This window comes from Caretta caretta, chromosome 11, assembly GCF_965140235.1.
Source record: "Caretta caretta isolate rCarCar2 chromosome 11, rCarCar1.hap1, whole genome shotgun sequence".
In the NCBI taxonomy this organism is placed as follows: Eukaryota; Metazoa; Chordata; order Testudines; family Cheloniidae; genus Caretta; species Caretta caretta.
Window position 1 is genome coordinate 80618311 of NC_134216.1, and position 21468 is coordinate 80639778.

General features: G+C 45.3%; 1 protein-coding gene across 12 annotated transcripts in view; it reads left to right on the forward strand.

The window, feature by feature from the left end:
- Positions 1-21468, forward strand: part of LOC125644672 (2,7-anhydro-N-acetylneuraminate hydratase) — a 58133-nt gene that overhangs the window by 6893 nt on the left and 29772 nt on the right. For 6 of the 12 annotated variants that reach the window (XM_048868972.2, XM_048868970.2, XM_075118209.1 and 3 more), the window contains 4 exons: positions 3794-3878; positions 8619-8692; positions 18834-18893; positions 20454-20561. In XM_048868972.2, coding sequence (XP_048724929.2) covers positions 3794-3878; positions 8619-8692; positions 18834-18893; positions 20454-20561 — 327 coding nt within the window. The remainder of the gene's footprint in view (positions 1-3793; positions 3879-8618; positions 8693-18833; positions 18894-20453; positions 20562-21468) is intronic. The other 6 variants (XM_075118212.1, XM_048868978.2, XM_048868977.2 and 3 more) reach the window with 4 other exon arrangements.

A 21468-nucleotide genomic window follows, 5' to 3' on the forward strand; every position in this document is an offset into this window, starting at 1 on the left:
CTCCTCATAAATCATGTATTCCAGCCCCCTAATCATTTTTGTTGCCCTCTGCTGGACTCTTTCCAATTTTTCCACATCCTTCTTATAGTGTGGGACCCAAAACTGGACACAGTACTCCAGAGGAGGCCTCACCAATGCTGAACAGAGGGGAACGATCTCGTCCCTCGATCTGCTGGCAATGCCCCTACTTATACATCCCAAAATGCCATTGGCCTTCTTGGCAACAAGGGCACACTGTTGACTCCTATCCAGCTTCTAGTCCACTGTAACCCCTAGGTCCTTTTCTGCAGAACTGCTGCCGAGCCATTCGGTCCCTAGTCTGTAGCGGTGCATGGGATTCTTCCGTCCTAAGTGCAGGACTCTGCACTTGTCCTTGTTGAACCTCATCAGATTTCTTTTGGCCCAATCCTCTCATTTGTCTAGGGCCCTCTGTATCCTATCCCTACCCTCCAGCATATCTACCTCTCCTCCCAGTTTAGTGTCATCTGCAAACTTGCTGAGGGTGCAATCCACACCATCCTCCAGATCATTAATGAAGATATTGAACAAAACCGGCCAGAGGACCGACCCTTGGGGCACTCCACTTGATACTGGCTGCCAACTAGACATGGAGCCATTGATCACTACCCGTTGAGCCCAACAATCTAGCCCACTTTCTATCCACCTTATAGTCCATTCATCCAGCCCATACTTCTTTAGGTTGCTGGCAAGAATACTGTGGGAGACGTGTCAAAAGCTTTGCTAAAGTCAAGGAACAACACGTCCGCTGCTTTCCCCTCATACCTCATGTAAGGTATTTACCATCCTGATTTTACAGAGGTGATTCTTTTTACTTTTTCTTCGATTAAAATTCTTTTTTTAAGAAACTGAATGCTTTTTTCGTTGTTCTTAAGATCCAAGAGTTTGGGTCTGTGGTCACCTAGGCAAATTGGTGAGGATTTTTATCAAACCTTCCCCAGGAAGGGGGGTGCAAGGTTTTGGTAAGGATTTTGGGGGGAAAGACGTTTCGAAATGGCTCTTTCCTAATAAAATAAAACTGGTTAGACGTTTGGTGGTGGCAGCGAAAGTCCAAGGACAAAAGGTAAAATAGTTTGTACCTTGGGGAAGTTTTAACCTAAGCTGGTAAAAGTAAGCTTAGGAGGTTTTCATGCAGGTCCCCACATCTGTACCCTAGAGTTCAGAGTGGGGAAGGAACCTTGACACCTGCTCTTAAAAATCTCCAATGATGGAGATTCAACAATCTCCCTAGACAATTTATTCCAGTGCTTAACCACCCTGACAGTTAGGAAGTGTTTCCTAATGTCCAACCTAACCTCCCTTGCTGCAATTTAAGCCCATTGTTTCTTGTCCTATCATCAGAGGTTAAGAAAAACAAATTTTCTTCCTCCTCCTTGTAACAAGCTTTTACATACTTGAAGACTGTTACCATGTCCCCTCTCAGTCTTGTCTTTTCCAGAATAAACAAGCCCAATTTTTTCAGTCTTCCCTCATAGGTCATGTTTTCTAGACCTTTAATCATTTTTGTTCCACTTCTCTGGGCTCTCTCCAATTTGTCCACATCCTTCCTGAAATGTGGTGCCTAGAAGTGGACACAATACTCCAGTTGAGGCCTAATCAGCATGGAGTAGAGCAGAAGAATTACTTCTCGTGTCTTGCTTACAACACTCCTGCTATTACATGCCAGAAAGATGTTTGCTTTTTTTGTAACAGTGTCACATTGTTGACTCATATTTAGCTTGTGGTCCACTGTGAGCCCCAGATCCCTTTCCGCGGTACTCCTCCCTAGGCAGTCATTTCCCATTTTGTATGTGTGCAACTGATTGTTCCCTCTGAAATGGAGTACTTTGCATTTATCGTTATTGAATTTCATCCTATTTACTTCAGACCATTTCTCCAGTTTGTCCAGATCATTTTGAATTTTAATCCTATCCTCCAAAGCACTTGCAACCCCTCCCAGCTTGGTATCATCTGCAAAGTTTATAAGTGTACTCTGACAGGTTTCAGAGTAACAGCCGTGTTAGTCTGTATTCGCAAAAAGAAAAGGAGTACTTGTGGCACCTTAGAGACTAACCAATTTATTTGAGCATAAGCTTTCGTGAGCTACAGCTCACTTCATCGGATGCATAGGAGAGTGGGGTGGCTAAGGTTCAGGGTTCAAATCCTATTGATGATTATGCAGTTGTACATAACAGAATTTGTTTTTACCTTTTAAAAATACCTTATGTATTTACATACAGGGAAGGAGGGAACTCTTTAGGTTGCCAAGTTATGCGCTCAGATGTTAAAAAAATCCCAGGCCTATGGCTGCCTCGGCAACCTTCATTTGTCCCCCTTGTGTGTATGCATTCTGATCTTTAACTACGATGATAGCACGCTATTATCGTAGGATACCTGTCTCCATCACTTACTCCTGAGGGAATTCTGCGCATCAGCGGACATGCAGAATTCCTCTGTCTCATATAATTGTGTATTTTCCTGCATAAAGTACATTTTACCTCAGAAGTGCTGCAGTTTTGCCTTTTGCCCACCAGAAGCCATTGTGGAGCCGAACAGCTGGCTGCATTCATGCTGGCTGGTCTGGTGCCAGAGCAGCTTCTGGTGGGCAAAAGGCAGGACTGCAGCACTTCTTAGGCAAAATATATTTTATGCAGGAAAATACAAAATTCTATGCTCAATGGTGCAGAATTCCTTCAGGAGTAGAAGTTGATCACAGCACCCTGCCTGCGGAACCAGGTTAGGGCAGAGTGGGGAACACAGGACTGCTGGGGGATCACAGACTGGGGTTTGGAATAGCTGGGGGGGGGGACAGACTGGGGAATGGGCTCAGGAGCTAGTGGGCTGACAGCGTTGAGCCTGGGGATGGGGCGGGGAGGGCTGCTGAGACCGATGGGGGTGCAGGGACAAGGGCAGACGTGGCTGACTGAATGGGAGAGGCTTGAGGTCAGCCAGGATCTGCATGGGGGAGACTTCCCAACTCCCCAACAATCCCAGCCTCCATCCCCCCAAACACCCATCACACCCAACACCCGCTAGGTTCACTCCTAGGCTCCTTCCCCCTCCCTCTGCTCCTCCCTCTGACTCCCCCAAGCCTTTTCACTGCTTCTGACAGGTGCAGGAAATACAGTTCTGTATTGTAATTTAAATGAATTACACAAAGTTCTGTATTAATATGTCTAGAAAGGAATCTATTTGTTAAAAAAAAAAAATTACCAAAATCTTTTTTTTGGGGGGGGTGTCTGTATTGTTACAGACATACTTGCTGACAGATATTTAGAAATAAATTACCAAAATAATTGAAACTGGCATGATTATATTGTGTTATTTTCACAAATAAGATATGCAGACTTTTGCAGAATTTTCAAATATTATGTACATAATTTTTAAATTTTTGGCACAGAATTCCCCCAGGAGTAACCACTGCACAAGATAGATGCATAGGGGAGCCAAATTAAGGTTTCATGGGTGACTGTAAATCTGGCATTTACTAACTTTTGGGTGTTTAACTTTATAACCACGAACTTGGCTTTTTGTATGTAATCTTAATTATGCTGTCCTAAATAATTCGTCTTCCTCCTTTATGTGTAAACCCTATTTTACTTGTAAATGATTATCCTCTTCCCATATAGCTGTTAAACCAGGTTGTACTTAGTTCCTGGAATATTTTCACCTTAGTCAATGTCTTCATCTGCCTAATCACTTTGTTGCTGTTCTCTGAATTCTTTTGTTAACATTTTTCTGGTATTGACTCTCCCACAGCCCTTTGCAGAACATAACAATGTTCTTCTTTTTTTAGGTAGTTGGAGTTGCAGATCCTCATGCTTTTGCTAGAAATGACCTTCAGAAGATTCACTGCATTGACAAGAAAAATGTATTTAATGGTAATATTTGCCTCACTGTCTTGTTCTATAAGCCATATTATGAAAGACTAAATTAATGAAATATATTTCTATATATCCAAACACTAATATTAGTTTATATGGGGAGCCTTTTAGGACATACATCTGGGGTTTGTATTTATGGAATATAATTTTATTTTGTATTTTTAAAAAAAAATCAAAAAATGCCCATTCAGGGCTTTGAGCAGTCTTGACATGGTTTAAAAAAACTATAACTTCTCATCTTCAGAAGGATGATGTTCCCTTGGTGACTGTACATGTTAGAGCAAAATTACTTATAGTGGATCATAGAAACAACCACTATTGCCATATTTAGGTAATCTGCTCAAGTCTTCCTTTTGTGACATTTTATTCTACAGTAATAGCTAAATGTTTTTGCTGTGAGAACAATAATAAAACCCATAATGTGATGTCTACCACTGACATCTAAACCCTTTTAAATACAGTAGACCCCTGCTTCACTGAGTCTCCATTTACTCCTGGGAAAATTCTGCACCAAAAAATTAAAAATTCTGCACACATTTTAAAATTCTGCATATTTTATTTGTCAAAATAACGCAATATAATCACGCGAGTTTCAATTATTTTGGTAATTTTTTTAAACTACAATACGATAGATGGAGAATAGGAGTGGAGAGCACTGGAGGAAATCTCCAAATTGCCTTTGTCTAATAGTAATGTAGCTAGTTTTGTTCCTAGTTATTAGTCAATAAATATGTGCAGCCATATGCTCAGAATTATATCATAGGCAACTGAAGTGCAAGTGAGGGCTTTAGAATCAAAATTTATATTGGCTACTCACCATTGCCAAAAAGGTCAATAGTAAACAGTTCATGGAGCACATTTTGATAAGAACGTTTTTCAGTTCAAAAATTTATACCATTTATATTGACTAAAGCATTTATAAGGCTATACTGTCGTTTACAATAAAAGCTCCTTTACACCACTCTGGCAATGTTAAGGACCTTTAAATCTTTTACACCTGTTTTATATTCCTGGGGGAATTCACTAAGCAGGCAGGCTGCTATATTCTGCTCTGACAGTGCCTGCCTCATGCTTACCGCCTCAGAAATATCCCCAAAGCCCTGCCTCCCGTACCGGGTGTGCCGCAGTAGCGAGCGAGAGGGACAGAGTCTCGTTCACTGACACGCCCAGCCCCCCTAAACCTCCCCGGCATTGATTGATGTCTCCTCCTTCATGCATGCCTGCCAAGCCCTGTACACACACGACACACCCAGTGGTGATTTCCGTCTCTGCAAGCTGCTTCGGGTGCCTGAACGATGTGCCTATGCTGCCAGGGAGGGGCGCATGACCTCTCTTGTGGCATCCATTTACTTCCCTGTCAGAAATAATTTTTCTGCAGGGAAGCAAAGAAATCTGCAGGGGACATTAATTCTGTGTGTGTGCAGTGGCACAGAATTCCCCCAGGAGTACTCCATTTTCTGGCTCTCCTTATTAACTCAACCACTGTCAGCCCCCGAGTGGCTGGGGCTCAGGCTGTCAGCACCTGGTGGCCATTATCTGGTTTACCTGGATTTTTGGTTATCTGATCTGGATAAGATTGGATAATTGGGGTTCCACTGTACTGAATAAAAATAGTGAACTATTGTTTTGAAGGAAAGTATGTGAGTTTAGGCTGGGATCTGCTTAGTGAGGGAATCTTTAGATCTTGATAAAATGATGGAATTTGATTTAAGCAAACCTGCAGTGGTGGGAACTTCATAGTAATGATTATTGTGGCTTTCTGCATTTCAGTATGTCTGACGGAAGTTAGGAGTATAAGGGGGAAAAACTTTTTTGATGGTTGGATCTTTGAAATAACACAACTGTGCCTATTTCAGTGTGCATCTGGAAGAGTGCATGCAGTCTGTGTGAATCCACATTATGTGACGTTCACTGCATCTGATTCTGTTTAGCAATGTCTTCAAATATAGCAAATTACGTATAGGTATTTCTCAGTAAGAGCTGCATACAAGCCAAATTTTAAGTTCTAAAGTGAAGTTGTTTTAAGTTAAGTAGAAAAGAAGCATCTAAACACGTCTTAAAAATCCATTTTATTTAAGTACAGGCCTACAGTGAACACTTTGAATTGCTTATCAAAAGTATACTATTTTTGGGGGTGCCCAGTGGGTCAATACATACAAAAATATAAAGGTATTAAAGCTACGGTTGGCAAAAATAAGGGAGAAACTAGCTAATACGCATCTTTTATTTTCTGCATCCCTATTAAGAGTTGCCATCTATGAATTTAGGTAGTATAGGTATCAGGTTTTGAACTTCCTGTGAAGATCTAATAACAGGAATACTGCCGGACAGATTTCGTTCTGGGGCAAGTACTCCATAGATCAACTACAAGGAGTAGTTTGTGCAAAAGATGGAAAAAGTCACTGTAGATCATCACAACCCTCTAAAACTAACACTGAAGTGAGGTGGATTTGTGTTACAAAAATACCATAAATGGAATATCTGCCTCCAAAAGTGATAGGCAAAAGAATATTTCCACTACCTACAGTTACTAATTCTATCACTGGCTTTTCAGTCTAATACACTTGCTTTAAAGAGCAATGTCAGAGTAATCCTGTATGACATGATACTGTGCAATTAAGTAAGCCATGCATGTAGCGGCTTTGTGTATATTTAAATATATTAATCTTTGTTTTGATTGATAAAATAATTGTTTTTCCACGTTAATATAATTGTCCTTTATTTTGTGACTTTTAGAAAGTCACAATGAAACATTTTAGAAATGTGGTGAAACATTTTTAAAAAGAGCTCAGAGCATTTATTCAGACTTTCTAAAAATTTCCTTTGGGCTGTAACCTTTTGTCCCTTAATGTGTCATGTTAATTGTTTCAGAAAGTTAAGTATCTGAAACAGGATCTTAGGCTCATTCTATTTTAATTGACTTCAGTGAATGCAGAGGGGCATTAAAATACTGTCTCAGCCTTAATTACAGAATCATAGAATCATAGAATATCAGGGTTGGAAGGGACCCCAGAAGGTCATCTAGTCCAACCCGCTGCTCGAAGCAGGACCAATTCCCAGTTAAATCATCCCAGCCAGGGCTTTGTCAAGCCTGACCTTAAAAACCTCTAAGGAAGGAGATTCTACCACCTCCCTAGGTAACGCATTCCAGTGTTTCACCACCCTCTTAGTGAAAAAGTTTTTCCTAATATCCAATCTAAACCTCCCCCACTGCAACTTGAGACCATTACTCCTCGTTCGGTCACCTGCTACCATTGAGAACAGTCTAGAGCCATCCTCTTTGGAACCCCCTTTCAGGTAGTTGAAAGCAGCTATCAAATCCCCCCTCATTCTTCTCTTCTGCAGGCTAAACAATCCCAGCTCCCTCAGCCTCTCCTCATAAGTCATGTGTTCCAGACCCCTAATCAATTTTGTTGCCCTTCGCTGGACTCTCTCCAATTTATCCACATCCTTCTTGAAGTGTGGGGCCCAAAACTGGACACAGTACTCCAGATGAGGCCTCACCAATGTCGAATAGAGGGGAACGATCACGTCCCTCGATCTGCTCGCTATGCCCCTACTTATACATCCCAAAATGCCATTGGCCTTCTTGGCAACAAGGGCACACTGCTGACTCATATCCAGCTTCTCGTCCACTATCACCCCTAGGTCCTTTTCCGCAGAACTGCTGCCTAGCCATTCGGTCCCTAGTCTGTAGCTGTGCATTGGGTTCTTCCGTCCTAAGTGCAGGACCCTGCACTTATCCTTATTGAACCTCATCAGATTTCTTTTGGCCCAATCCTCCAATTTGTCTAGGTCCTTCTGTATCCTATCCCTCCCCTCCAGCGTATCTACCACTCCTCCCAGTTTAGTATCATCCGCAAATTTGCTGAGAGTGCAATCCACACCATCCTCCAGATCATTTATGAAGATATTGAACAAAACCGGCCCCAGGACCGACCCTTGGGGCACTCCACTTGATACCGGCTGCCAACCAGACGTGGAGCCATTGATCACTACCCGTTGAGCCCGACAATCTAGCCAGCTTTCTACCCACCTTATAGTGCATTCATCCAGCCCATACTTCCTTAACTTGCTGACAAGAATACTGTGGGAGACCGTGTCAAAAGCTTTGCTAAAGTCAAGAAACAATACATCCACTGCTTTCCCTTCATCCACAGAACCAGTAATCTCATCATAAAAGGCGATTAGATTAGTCAGGCGTGACCTTCCCTTGGTGAATCCATGCTGGCTGTTCCTGATCACTTTCCTCTCATGCAAGTGCTTCAGGATTGATTCTTTGAGGACCTGCTCCATGATTTTTCCGGGGACTGAGGTGAGGCTGACTGACCTGTAGTTCCCAGGATCCTCCTTCTTCCCTTTTTTAAAGATTGGCACTACATTAGCCTTTTTCCAGTCATCTGGGACTTCCTCGGTTCGCCACAAGTTTTCAAAGATAATGGCCAATGGCTCTGCAATCACAGCCGCCAATTCCTTCAGCACTCTCGGATGCAACTCGTCCGGCGCCATGGACTTGTGCACATCAGTTTTAGTGTAACAGACTACTTGGAATTGAGCCTAGAATTAATTCAAGAGGTGTATATAAAACTTGCACTGTAGTAACAAATAGTTTGTTCTATTCTTTTTAATGTGAAATAATATTTTTCCTTTTTTTATACTTGCTCACTTTTGTAACATAAAGGCTGTCTCAGCTACAGACATTAGTTGATTCGCTATTTTAAATCTCTTTTTCTTCAGACTGGAAAGTAGCCTTGGAGAGAGAGAGGTTTGCGGATGCTGTTATAATAGCAACACCCGATAGACTGCATAAGGTACGATGGACTTCTTGAGCATTACACAAAAATCATAACTGGAATAACAAAGGAGAGCCCCAGATTGTAAAGTGTACATCGTTCACCTAGCTCTGTCTTTCCAACCTTGGTTTGTTCACGACTTTGATCCATTCTTTCTCACTGCAGGTTTGATATGCACTTGGAAAATATGAACATGCATGAACATTCAATGCCAGGACTTAAGTCATTCTCTACCAATAGCCTCTTAGTTAGAAAAATTAAAATCCGGAACTTAACACCTAACCCATTAAATGATGACAGCCTTGCCCGATGTCCAGTTGGGCCCCCCCGGCTCACCAGCTTGCCGTGATGGGGCCAGCTGCTGAATCCCCAGGTGTCTTAAACCCCTAGAGCCTTAACAGAGCTTTGCCAGAGCCGCTGTCTTAGGGCCTCCGGCCTCATTCTCAAGCAGCCAATCTTCTGTCCCGCGTTCCCTGGCCCAGCCCCTAGAAACAGCCCTCAGACTCCTCCTCCCGCAGCTTGAACACACCCTCTGTCAGATCCCCACCTGAAGGGGCCGCGGGGTGGGTGTGATTTATAAACTCATAGACGCTTTGCGCAGGGTTCTCCGATGCTTTTGCTCTTTTTTCATGTATTTCTCATGCTAATAATCTATATTGAAATAATAAACCCTTCATGCATTTACCTTTTCAGTTTCCTCACCACACTGGAATGTTCTCTGGGCTGGGGTCATGGTATCCGGGGCCGTTGCACGGCTTGGATTCTGAAAGCTGGAGTGTCTTGCCCAGTTTACTACCTCCCCTTGACTGGTTTTCTCCTTCCCCTTTCTTGCCCAAAACTTCCTGTGCATTTCCTGGAGCCTTCCTCCAGTTAATGCTTTTGCAACCTCTTGCTTGGTCACTTCTCTCTCTTCTACCATTTCTTCCCCTCCACCCCCACCTCACCCCACTTCCCCCATCGCTTCAGACACGAGCAGCTTGAGCAAGCCCATTGTCCCGAGGTGCTTCATCCCGAATAGATGGTCACTGAGTTCCACCATTGTACCTCCCAGATGAGGAAAATACTTGTTGGCTATGGTGGATACACAGATTTTGTTCTCACTTAGAAGTTACGCTGGCATATCTATGTCAGGGGGTGTGAAAAAAAATACACCCTTCACCAACATAGCTGTGCTGACAATATAGATGCAACTGTGTCAACAGAAGAGTGCTTCTGTTGATGTAGCGAATGTCATTCAGGGAAGTGGTGATCATATGCCAGAATAAAATATGTCATTGTAGAGTGTGTCTATGCTAGGGGGCTGTGCTGGCATTCCTCTGCTGCCAGAGGCTCTGTAGCGTAGGCATGGCCAGAGGCACAGAGGCCTTACATGATACAGCAGTTTCATAATATCAAGCAGAACGTATAAGTTGTACAGGCTCCCTGAAGTCACCACACTGGGGAGAAGATATCACTGGCACCATCTGGTTTTTAGCAGAATCAAAAGGTCAGGAATTTAAATGAGAGTTTTAAAATTTTACACATAGAAGTGTAGGGCTGCAAGGGAACTTGAGAAGTAATCAAGGCCCACCCGCAGCGGTGCATCAGGATCAAGTAAACATAGACTGCCCCTGACAGCTGTTTGTCCAGCCTGTTCTTAAAAAATCTCCAATGATGGGGATTCTACAACAGGGGTGGGCAAACTATGGCCCGTGGGCCGCATCTGGCCCACCAGCCGTTTTAATACAGCCCTCGAGCTCCTGCTGGGGAGCGAGGTATGGGGCTTGTCCCGCTCAGGTGCTCCAGCCAGGGAGCAGGGTCGGGGGCCGCTCCGTGTGGCTTCTGGAAGCAGTGGCATGTCCCCACTTCAGCTTCTATGCGTAGGGGCAGCCAGGGTGTCCACTCCACACTCTGCCTCTGCCCCAAGGGCCGCCCCCGCAGCTCCCATTTCCCAGGAACGACGGCCAATGGGAGCTGCAGGGCAGCGCCTGCAGATGGGGCAGCGCGAAGCAGAGCCACTTGGCCACGCTTCTGGGAGCCGCTTGAAGTAAGCGCTGCCCCGAGCCTGCATTCCTGAGCAACCCCCTGCGCCCCAACCTCCTGCCCCAGCCCTGATCCCCGTCCCACCCTCTGAACCCCTCGATCCCAGCCCGGAGCACCCTCCTACACCCCAAACCCCTCATCCCCAGCCCCACTCCAGAGCCTGCACCCTCAGCCGGATCCCTCACCATGCACTCCATCCCCCCGCCCCAGCCCAGAGCCCCCTCCTGCACCTGAACTCCTCATTTCTGGCCCCACCCAGGAGCCTGCACGCCCAGCCAGAGCCCTCACCCCCTCCCGCACCCCAACTCCAATTTTGAGAACATTTATGGCCCTCCATACAATTTCCATACCCAGATGTGGCCCTCGGGCCAAAATGTTTGCCCACCCCTCTTCTACAATCTCTCTTGAGAAACTATTCCAGTGCTTAACTACCCTTATAGCTAGAAAGTTTTTCCTAATACCTAACCTAAATCTCCCTTACTGCAGTTTAAGCCTGTCCCTTGTTCTCCATGTCCAGTGAAGGTAGGACAACTGGTCTTCTTGTGAGTATCCGCCCCCATGCCTTTGATTGGAGAATTTTGGTAGCAGTGCCCATTTTACCCACACATGTGCCCCCCACATCCTGATGACCCATATGGGATACGTAGGGCTGTGCGGGAAAACTGCCCTCTGTTCCTTCTCAGCCACCTTTGGCCTGAGATGGAGCCACAAGCATGCCTGCTTTACTTTTACTTAGTGCAGTGAGTTGAGTTTGGAGTTTGCTGTTCCCCCTTTGCCGGTTCCCCATTTTAGGGTTGGTTTTGGATTTTAGTTAACGAGGAGATCTCCAGGCTTTAAACATTGTCTTTTCTGCTGGCAGGCTGTCCCAGTAAGTGGTGGACACTCTTGTGTCTGTTTGGGAGACACCTATATACAGGCTAAGTGTATTGTCTGCTCCTTGTTCAAGAGCAGATCTCGTAAAAACAAGGAAATAATGTTCAAGCTCTTGATGAAGGAGCAAGCCTGAAGCCTGGCTTCTGAACTGGGCTCCGAAAACTCCTGTCAGTGTGCTCCAGACTAGTAGCCTTTCTTTGCAGCTGCCCTGCATTGTTAGCCCAAATGCAGTCAGTGACCTGCTATAATCCCCAGATCCTCTTCTGCCATTCTGCTGCCTAACCAATTAGTCCCTGCTTTATAGTTGTGCATTTGATTTGTCTTTCCCATGTGTAGTACTTTGCAATTGTCGTTATTGAATTTCATCTTGTTGATTTCAGACCAATTCTCCAGTTTGTCAGTGTTGTTCTGAATTCTAATCCTGTCCTCCACAGTGCTTGCAACCCCTTTCAGCTTGGTGTCATCCACAAATTTTATAAGTGTACTTGCAACCTGTGATCCCTCTAAGCTGCGTGGTCGGGCAGCCGCCCAGGAGTGATTCAAGTGCTGCACACTTGATTATCACATCCAGCAGTGTGTGTTCAGGTGCCCCTGCCCCCCCTGCTTTGCAGCCACGTTGCTCCTGCCCTCTGCCTTGGAGCCCCTGGCCAGTTGCTCCAGGGACCCTCCTGCTGGCTGTGCAGAGCCACGGAGTGGAGGGGATGCTGATGTGAGGGTGTCCCCTGCCCCTATACCCCATCTCCGCAGAGCAGGGGACAGGGCTCAGGACTCTAAGCAGGAGAGCTTCTGAGGTCTGAACGAACCTTCTGGGCAGTAAGAGCCTTAAAGAGACAGCGCACGGTCTCTCAGAGACTTCCCCACCAGCCAGCACACACAATCTCTCTCTCTCTCTCTTTCTGTCTCTCACACACGCACTCTGTCCCCCTCCCCCCTGCCTATGTACCCCATCTCCACAGAGCAGGGGAGTGGGGGACAGGGCTCAGGAGCAGGAGAGCTTTCAGTGAGAGTGCCTTGAAGAGACAGCGCACGGTATCTCTCAGAAACTTCCCCAGCAGCCAGCAAACACTCTGGGTCTGTGTGTGTGTATGTGTCTTTCTCCCTCTCTCTCTCTCTGTCACACTCACCCCCCAACACATACTTGTGTTGTTGTTGTTGTTACTTCTTGGTACTTCCTGCAATGCACAGATATTCTCTGTAATTTTATTCTTTCAAAGTGCTGTTATTTTAGTTTTTTGTCTGGTCTACGCATTTCATAATTTTTATTTCTCTCTTACACTTTAATTTAATTCTTTGAGTAGTGAGTTCTAAAATACCTAACCTGTCCTGGCTGGAGTAATTATCCCTGTGGTAACTTTTTTAAAATATATATTATATCTAGGTTTTTTGTTTCTACTGGTGGTGCACAGCCGCACATTACCTCGGTGCACATAACAAAATTTATTCCGCACACGGATGGAAAAAATTAGAAGGAACATTGCTCACAACTCCATTATCCAAATCATTAATGAAAATTATTGAATAGCATTGGATCCAGAACTGACCCTGTGGGATCCCAGTTGACCTGCGATCCCAATTTGACAGCAAACCATGATAACTACTCTTTAAGTACAGTCTCTCAACCAGTTGTGCAACCACCATATAGTAATTTCACGTAGACCACATTTCCCTAGTTTTCTTATGAGAATGTCATGTGGGACTATGACCAACGCCTGACTAAAATCAAGACATATCACATCTACAGCTTCTCGCCCCTGTCCACAGTAACTTGCTCAAAGAAGGAATACCCCCTCCCCTGAAAAAATCAATCTGTAAATTTCCCTTAGAAAATCAACTCTAGTATTATTGAAGTTATAACATCATAAGGACTTTGGCAGTATTGTCAGTGAACTAAAACATGGAATATTCTATTAGTAATAATAATCATACTTAGCATTTATAACCCCTTAGAGAAGATATGAATATCACCTTTTAACAGAAAAAAATCTAGAAAATCAGTTTTTGAGATTATGTATTTATAGAACAGGTTATATAAAGAGTGACTGTGCCAAAGAGCTTACAGCTGAAGGATCTCATTCAAAGCCCACTGATACCAAGCCGAAAAGGCAATAAAACAGTACAATACACTGCAGTATCCAATTAAACAAACGAAGGGAAGACTGCTTGGTAGTCTGAATGTTCTACAGACCCAGAAGGTCTTCAGGAAGTTGTTATATGAAGCAGGAAGAGGAAGGCAAATTAAGAATGTAAATCAGAAGACAAACCTTAAGTGGCTGCATGCAAAAGGCATGACATTAACACAGTCAATACTGAAAAATAAAAATTGTTTTGGATCAACCCAAAATGAATTTTTTTTTCACTTTTCTTAGAGAAACAAATATCTGAAGGAAAAATATTTGGGTTGAATTCAACACTTTGTTTTGATTTTAGCCAGCTTTTTATGAAGAGCAAAGGAAATACAAAAACACCATTCAGACAACCAACCCTTCCCTCCCCCTCCCCCGTATATCCTATAGCCTTTTGGTTAGAGCACTTCCCTGAGGTGGGGGACACCTGGGCTTATGTCTCAACTCTGCCTGGTTTACAGCAGGGATTTGAACTTTAGTCTCTCACAGCTTAATAATTTATTGGAGGAGGGAGTGGAATGCAGGTGTCTCCTTCCAGACAGTCTCCTAACCAGCAGGCTGTAGTGTCATTCTCTGTCTCTACCCCAGTGACTATTTAAGTATTTTATACCAAGTGTAACAACTTCCATAGGAGTGACTGAGTTGATGCTATCCCAGAATACTCAGTACCATAACCACTGGACTATTCTGCTGGAAGTGGGAGTCCCTAGTTCAAATCCCTCCTCTGAATGAGATGGAATGGGGACTTGAACCTGGGCCTCAGATATCCTACGGCACGTCTACACTGGCAAAGTTACAGCACCGGCAGTTACAGTGCTGCTCAGAGAGCGCCGAAGGAAAACCGCTGTTGTGTGTTCACACTGACAGCTGCCTGCGCAATAGCATGTTCACACTTGCGGCACTATTCGGAGCGGTGCACTCTGGGCAGCTATCCCACAGGGCACCTCTTTCTCTTTTGCCACTAAGACTTGTGGGAAGGTAGAAGGGGTAGCGGGACATCCTGGGTCTTGTCTCAATTCCCCATGATGCATTGCTTCGCATCCCAGCGATCCCTGTGTTTTCGTCCGCATTTGGGGCCATCTTTCAACGGTTTGTGTACTGCGCGCCCTGCCCTGCCTCTTTCTGGGTGCAGGAATGGATCCCGAGCTGTTGACCAGAATATTGTTCACACTGACCAACATGTCACGAGTGGCAGTGGAGTTATTCCTTAAACTACAAAGGCAAGAGGAGTGTGACATCGATCTCGCCACACGTAGTAGCTGTGACATGAGAATGCTTGTGGCATTCACGCAGGTGCTGACCACAGTGGAACGCTGCTTTTGGGCTCAGGAAACAAGCACTGAGTGATGGAATCACATCGTGATGCATGTCTGGGATGATGAGCAGTGGGTACAGAACTTTGCATGAGGAAAGCCACATTCATGGGACTGTGTGATGAGCTCACCCCAGCCCTACGGAGCAAGGACACGAGAATGAGAGCTGTCCTGTCGCTGGAGAGGTGCGTGGCAATTGCGCTGTGGAAGCTGGCTACTCCAGACTGCTACCGATCGGTTGCTAACCAGTTTGGAGTGGGAAAGTCGACCATTGGAGTCGTGTTGATGGAAGTGTGCAGGGCCATCAATCGCATCCTGCTCCGAAAGACCGTAACTCTGGGCAACGTGTGTGAGATTATGGATGGCTTTGCACAAATGGGCTTCCCAGCTGCGGAGGGATGATAGATAGCACACACATTCCAATTCTGGTACCAGACCACCTAGCCACCGAGTACGTTAATTGGAAGGGGTATTTCTCAGTGGTTCTCCAGGCACTTGTGGATCACCGTGGGCGTTTCACAGACATTAACGCAGGCTGGTCCAGAAAGGTGCCGGATGTATGCATCTTTTGGAACACTAGCCTGTTCAAGAAGCTGCAAGCACGGACTTTCTTCCCGGACCAGAAGATCACCGTAGGGGAAGTCGAAATGCCCATTGTGATCCTGGGAGACCCCATCTACCCCTTAGTGCTGTGGCTCATGAAACCCTACACGGGGCAACTTGACAGCAGCAAGGAGAGGTTCAACAACAGGCTGAGCAAGTGCAGAATGACTGTGGAGTGTGCATTCGGCCGTTTAAAAGCCCACTGGTGATGCCTGTATGGGAAGCTGGGCATGGCCGATGACAATATTCCTATGCTTATAGCCGCGTGCTGTACGCTCCATAGTATTTGTGAAGGGAAGAATGAAAGCTTCACTCAGGGCTGCACCGCAGAGGCTCAGCGCCTGGAGGCTGAGTTTGAACAGCCGGAGACCATGGCTATTAGAGGGGCGCAGCACGGGGCCACAAGGATCAGGGATGCTTTGAGGCAGAAATCTGAAGCTGAAAGCCACTAATATTTGTTGCTATGCTCGGGATTGCGGTGCTTGTAATGCTAAGAGGTGGATGGTGCACATGATGCAAGAAGGGGCCTTAACATAATTGTATGTTGCTTTGTAGTGCTCTTTTTGCTTTCACTTAATAGAAAAAAGATTGGTTTCAAACAAACAATTCTTTTATTGAAAGACAACAACCAGAGGAGAGAGTCAAACGAAAAAGTTCATCAGCAGGGAGGGGGATGGGGGAAGGGAAGGTCTCAAGAGGAGGAGGGGTCCCGGGATGGCTACAGATTTGTGTATGCCCAGGGATCACACCCAACCTTCTCCTTTGGAGTACGATGCAGCGGGTGCTGTACGTCAGCAGGGCCAAACTGCAGAGGGATGGGTGTTGAGTGCAGTACGTAGTGGGAGTCCACACTGCTGGACTGTGAGGAGGGAGGAGTGGAATGCTGCGGGTAGACAGTGGAGCCAGGAGGTTGATAGGAGTGTGTTGGTGGTGTGTGTGTGTGTGTGTGTGTCTGGGGGGCGCATGGGAAAGAGTTTTGCGACAGCGGCTGCAGGGGAGCGCGGGCACAGAGCTGCTCAGTTTGAACACCTAGTATCACCTGGAGTGTGTCTGCTTGGCGCTCCAGAACTATTACGAGCTGCTCGGTGGTTCTTTCTGGTGTGCCGCATTCTCCTTTCGTTCCCTCTTCTCGCTGTCCTGCCACTCCTTCAATTCCTTTTTCTCAGCGGCGGAGTGCATCATAACCTCACGCATAAAGTCCTCCTTAGTTCTTCTTGGACGCTTCCTAATTCTTCACAACCATTCTGCTGCCCATAAGGGAGGCTGGCCTCCCAAGGTCCTCTCTGTGAAGTTTAAATGCAACATTTTACAGAAACAGTATTGTTTGCAACATAGACAACACTGTTTCAATGCTTTAAAACACAGCCAGTACTCTCACACCTGACACTAATTGGCTGACCCCAGGCAAGCACACACAAGCCACAAGACTCCCAAAATGGTGAGTAGCTGCAGGGGCAGGGTAAATCATTGTTCCCGGACCCTGTTGTACACTGGGCACATGGCTCTTGGGCACTTGGGGACAGCGAGCACCGTAGGGGGGGCCGGATAATCATTCCTCTCCTCACACATTCCACAGGAGGTGGTCATTATGGAAGATATCTCGCTGCTGAGGGTGAGCAGGGAATCAAGGGAGGGTTTTCTCCAGGCCTGTGGCTTCCGCCCTGGCCCCTATGCAGCTAGCCTCTGTGCAGCAATGGTGTCCCCTCACCCCACCCATAATGGCACAGTGCTGCCGGAAATTTATGGTTAATAGGGCAAGAAACAAAGCAGCTCTGTCAAGGAACCTGCCGCAGTGGATTGCCCAGTGTCTCCACGAGAGTTTCCTGGAGATCTCTGAGGGAGATTTCCGTGAAGTGAGGGAGTGTATCAACAGCCTGTTCCGCTGCTCAAACTAGGCATGCGGTGGGAGACAAGCCTGCTTCCTGCAACCCTCCTACCCCCAACATCTCACATCAGCAATTCCCAAACTCAGATCCACTTACCAGGGGCCTCCTCTCTTGTCTGTGCTTCGGCAAGATCCAACCGCTGTGACTGGCTAGGCTCCTCCAGGGTAGAAAAGAGCTCCTGACTGCATGCATCTCTGGCCTCCAAGTCATCCTCTGCTTCTGGGTTCCCCTCCCTCCTTCATCCAAGATTGCCTCCTCCCAGCTCAGTGCACTCTCAACTGGCACGCAAGCCAATGAAGTATCCACAGGGGACTTTGCAGTGGAGGTGGGCTCACCACCGAGTATCGCTTCCAGCTCTTTGTAGAACCGGCAGCTGGTGGGTGCAGCACCGGAGTGGCAGTTTGCCTCCCATGCCTTGCGGTAGGCGTTCCGCAGCTCCTTCCCTTTGACCCCACACGGCCGTGTGTCCCGGTCATGGCCTTTTTCTGTCATGCATCTAGAAATCTGTCTGTAGGTATCATCATTCCAACGGCTGGAGCGCAGCTGGGACTGCACAGCCTCCTCTCCCCAAATCCCGATGAGGTCCAGCAGCTTGGCATTGCTCCAAGCAGGGGACCGCCTGGTGCATGGAGCAGGCGTGACCACCTGGAAAGATGCGCTGAGACCACTGCACGTACCACCGAGCAAACAGGAAGGGGACTTTCAAATTTGCACAGGAATGTCCGGGGTGGGGCTGACAGTGGGTCACCTGAGGGCAGGGCAGTCGAGTTCAAACCGATGGGCAGAGAGGTAAGAACAGATGTTGTGGGACACCTCCTGGAGGCCAATCGCAGCAGTGTCATCACCCTGGCGACTACACTGGCAGCAGAGTGCTGTGAGCCCCAGCACAGAAAGCTCTATGCCCCTCCTCGGGGTGGTTATCTTAGAGCGCTGCATCTGCACAGTTTCTGCGCACTCGGTTCCTTGGCCGTCTGTGCACCTCGGGAGCTAGAGCACTCACAGCTGCTTTACTGCACGCAAACTTGCCAGGGTACACGGGGCCCTAGGTAAGTGCTGTACCATGAGTCTATGGAGTGGGGGAGGCATTTCCGCTTCCTTTGGTTTTGTGAATGACATCTAACGCCCCTTGCAAATCTAGCCCAGAAAATGTTATGGGCCAAAACTATCTAGTGAAGTTGTGTGAAATTCTCACGTAGTTTTGGTGGCCCGAAACTGCATATTTTGTTGAATAAACTGTTTGTCTGAAAAATGTTGTTTATTTCTAATTGTGAGTAAACAATGATAGGGAGAAACATTTAGTTTCTTGTAACTTGTCTCTTTGGTTTCTCTCTTTTCCTAGGGTCCAGCGATAGCTTTTGCTAACAAAGGCTACCACATTTTGTTGGAAAAGCCCATGGCAGTAAGTTAAGCAAGATCATAATGTTAAAGTTTAAACAGTGGGGATAATTTTCAAATATCAGGGTAAAATCTTCAATCAATTTGTCTTAGTATCTTTTCTGCTACATTTGCTAATTATGAAAGCCCTGATCCATATTCTTTTATATTTAATAAACAAAAAATGGAAAAAAAAATTGTACATAGTCTTCCTTGCCCTGATCCTTCCTATTTTCATTTCACTTAGAATATAAACTCCTTAGGGTAGAAACTCCCTTAAAGTGTGTGTGTGTGTGTGTTTGTACAGCCCTAGCACATGTCGGTGTTAATGTAATAAATAATATTCTGCCTGTCTGTAACTATAGTGTAAGGTTTGCTTCCTTACAGCACATCTCTGGCTTTGGGATCTTGCAGTAAGGTGGTCATGTTAAATTTATGGTATCATGTAATTTCTCTGGCAATAGACCATAACGTTAGGCACCGGATTTTGACTTCATTGCAGAATCTAGAAGAAGAAGAAATGAAATGTTTGGTTTAATACTGTCCTGCTATCTGCAATAAGGTACCCTGAACCTGCACCTCTGATGTCGGTGGGAGCCTTGCCATTGACTTCAGTGGGCACGGGAGCTAATTCTGAGAGTCGGAGGAACACCAGTTCCTGCAATCTACCTGTCTTTCTACATAAATGTTTTTGCACTTCCAAGTTTGTACTATTGAAGTTGCTTTACAGATGGATTAAATCTTCACCAGTTTTGGGGTGCTATATAAATAACATATCTTTTATTATTGTTTATATTTGTATTAGTGTGCTTTCAGTGTTATACATAAATGTAGGAAGAGACAATCTTTCCCCTCAAAGAGTATAGACAAGATAGACACAGTGTGGGAAAAAGAAGGAATATTATCTTCATTTTATAGATGGAAATTGAGGCACAGAGAAGCAACATACTCATGGTAACAGAGTCTGGCAGAGCCTAGGAGTTGATCCCAATACAGGCAGTCCTCGGACTTATGACACAGTTGGTTCCTGAAAAATTGCATCGTAAGTCAAAACGTCATAACTTGGAACTGCAATGCACTCCATTGCGGGAACAAGTGTCGTAAAGTCAAAACCAATTGTCATCAGTCGAATCGGGGGTCGATTCAGAAACGCCATAAGTGCCATTCGTCGTAAGTCGAATGTCGTAAGATCAAGGAGTCCCAAGGGTAGTGCCTTAAAACCACCCTTCCTCTAATGTCAGATACTTTGATATCCAGTATGGTAGGTCCTTCCAAACATCAAAATATGTGCTGAAATCTTGGATGACAAGTTTCACCCTGCAGAAGAGTGCTTTGGTCTAGTTAAATGTAGTTTCTATTGATAGTGCAAACATATACATAACTAGAGAATTATTGGTGAGTGCCATTTTCATACAGTTGCAGATAAAATTTCAATTTAGCACATAAGTGCCTACAAAGATATTTAATAAAATGTATTTTTCAAATTGCTAGTGTTGTGACAATTAGCAGATTCATGCAGTAACTGTGGTACATAATGCAGGCAGAATAGAAATAACTGACTGGGTTGTTTTCTCTGGTTTATAAGGTAACACCTGAGGACTGCAAAGAAATTGTGTCTGTATGTAAAGCTAACAATGTCATGCTTGCAGTGTGCCATGTCCTGCGGTACTATCCAGCCTCACTGAAGATAAAGGTATACTTATTGCTTGAACAGTAACCAGTGGAGTCAGTAAATGTTCATTCCTGCTATGTGATATGAGTATTAACTTTCGTGAGCTTGACATTGGTCATGGGAGTAGGGTCAATAAATTCCTGTACTGCTATGTGTCACACTCCTAGTACTACTGTGATTGGTTGTCAGCGCATGAAAAATAATCATTTAGAATTACAAGAAGCAGCTGTGAAAGTTTAGGCCAGGACTTTAGGTGTTCAGTTAACTGAGAAAATAAGGCTGTAAATGAAATTCCATTAAGAGATTGCCCAAATGGATTAGGCTATAAATTAGCTGGCATTCCAGGACCAGCAAGCTTTAAACGTCTTTTAGAAATCTTTCTACAAGGCTACTTTGGAGCTGTTAGAGTGTGCTGTATCAGTGGGAAATGCAACACTGCTACCTGGAGGGAACTGAGACTCCTCTATGTAACTTCTTTGGTTCTGGGGACTAAGACTTGAGTGCATAAAGAGGGGTTACTTTGAGATGATTACCTGGGTGGCTCCAGACTCCCTGCTTTCCTTGCCCGCTATTTCAGAGTCTTGTGGATGTTTGATTTTGTACTGAATTGAGTATATGTGGGCCTTGTCAGTGGTTGTAAATAGATGAAAAATGTATTCGTAAAGTTTTAGAGCTAAAATTTTAATTAACAACAAGATTTAATGACAGATTTGAGCTGTGGAAATGTGTATTATGGAAGATTATCAAATTGGCACACATATTGTCTAGAAATGCATGTCAGCTGAAATTTAGGATTCTCCTTCGAGGAGTGTCCCTGTCGGTGCTCCACTTCAGGTGAATGAGCGTCCCTGCACCTTTGATTGGAGAATTTCAGCAGCATTGCCTGTCTGGGTCGCACATGTGCCCTCACCAATTTGCACCGTTGTTG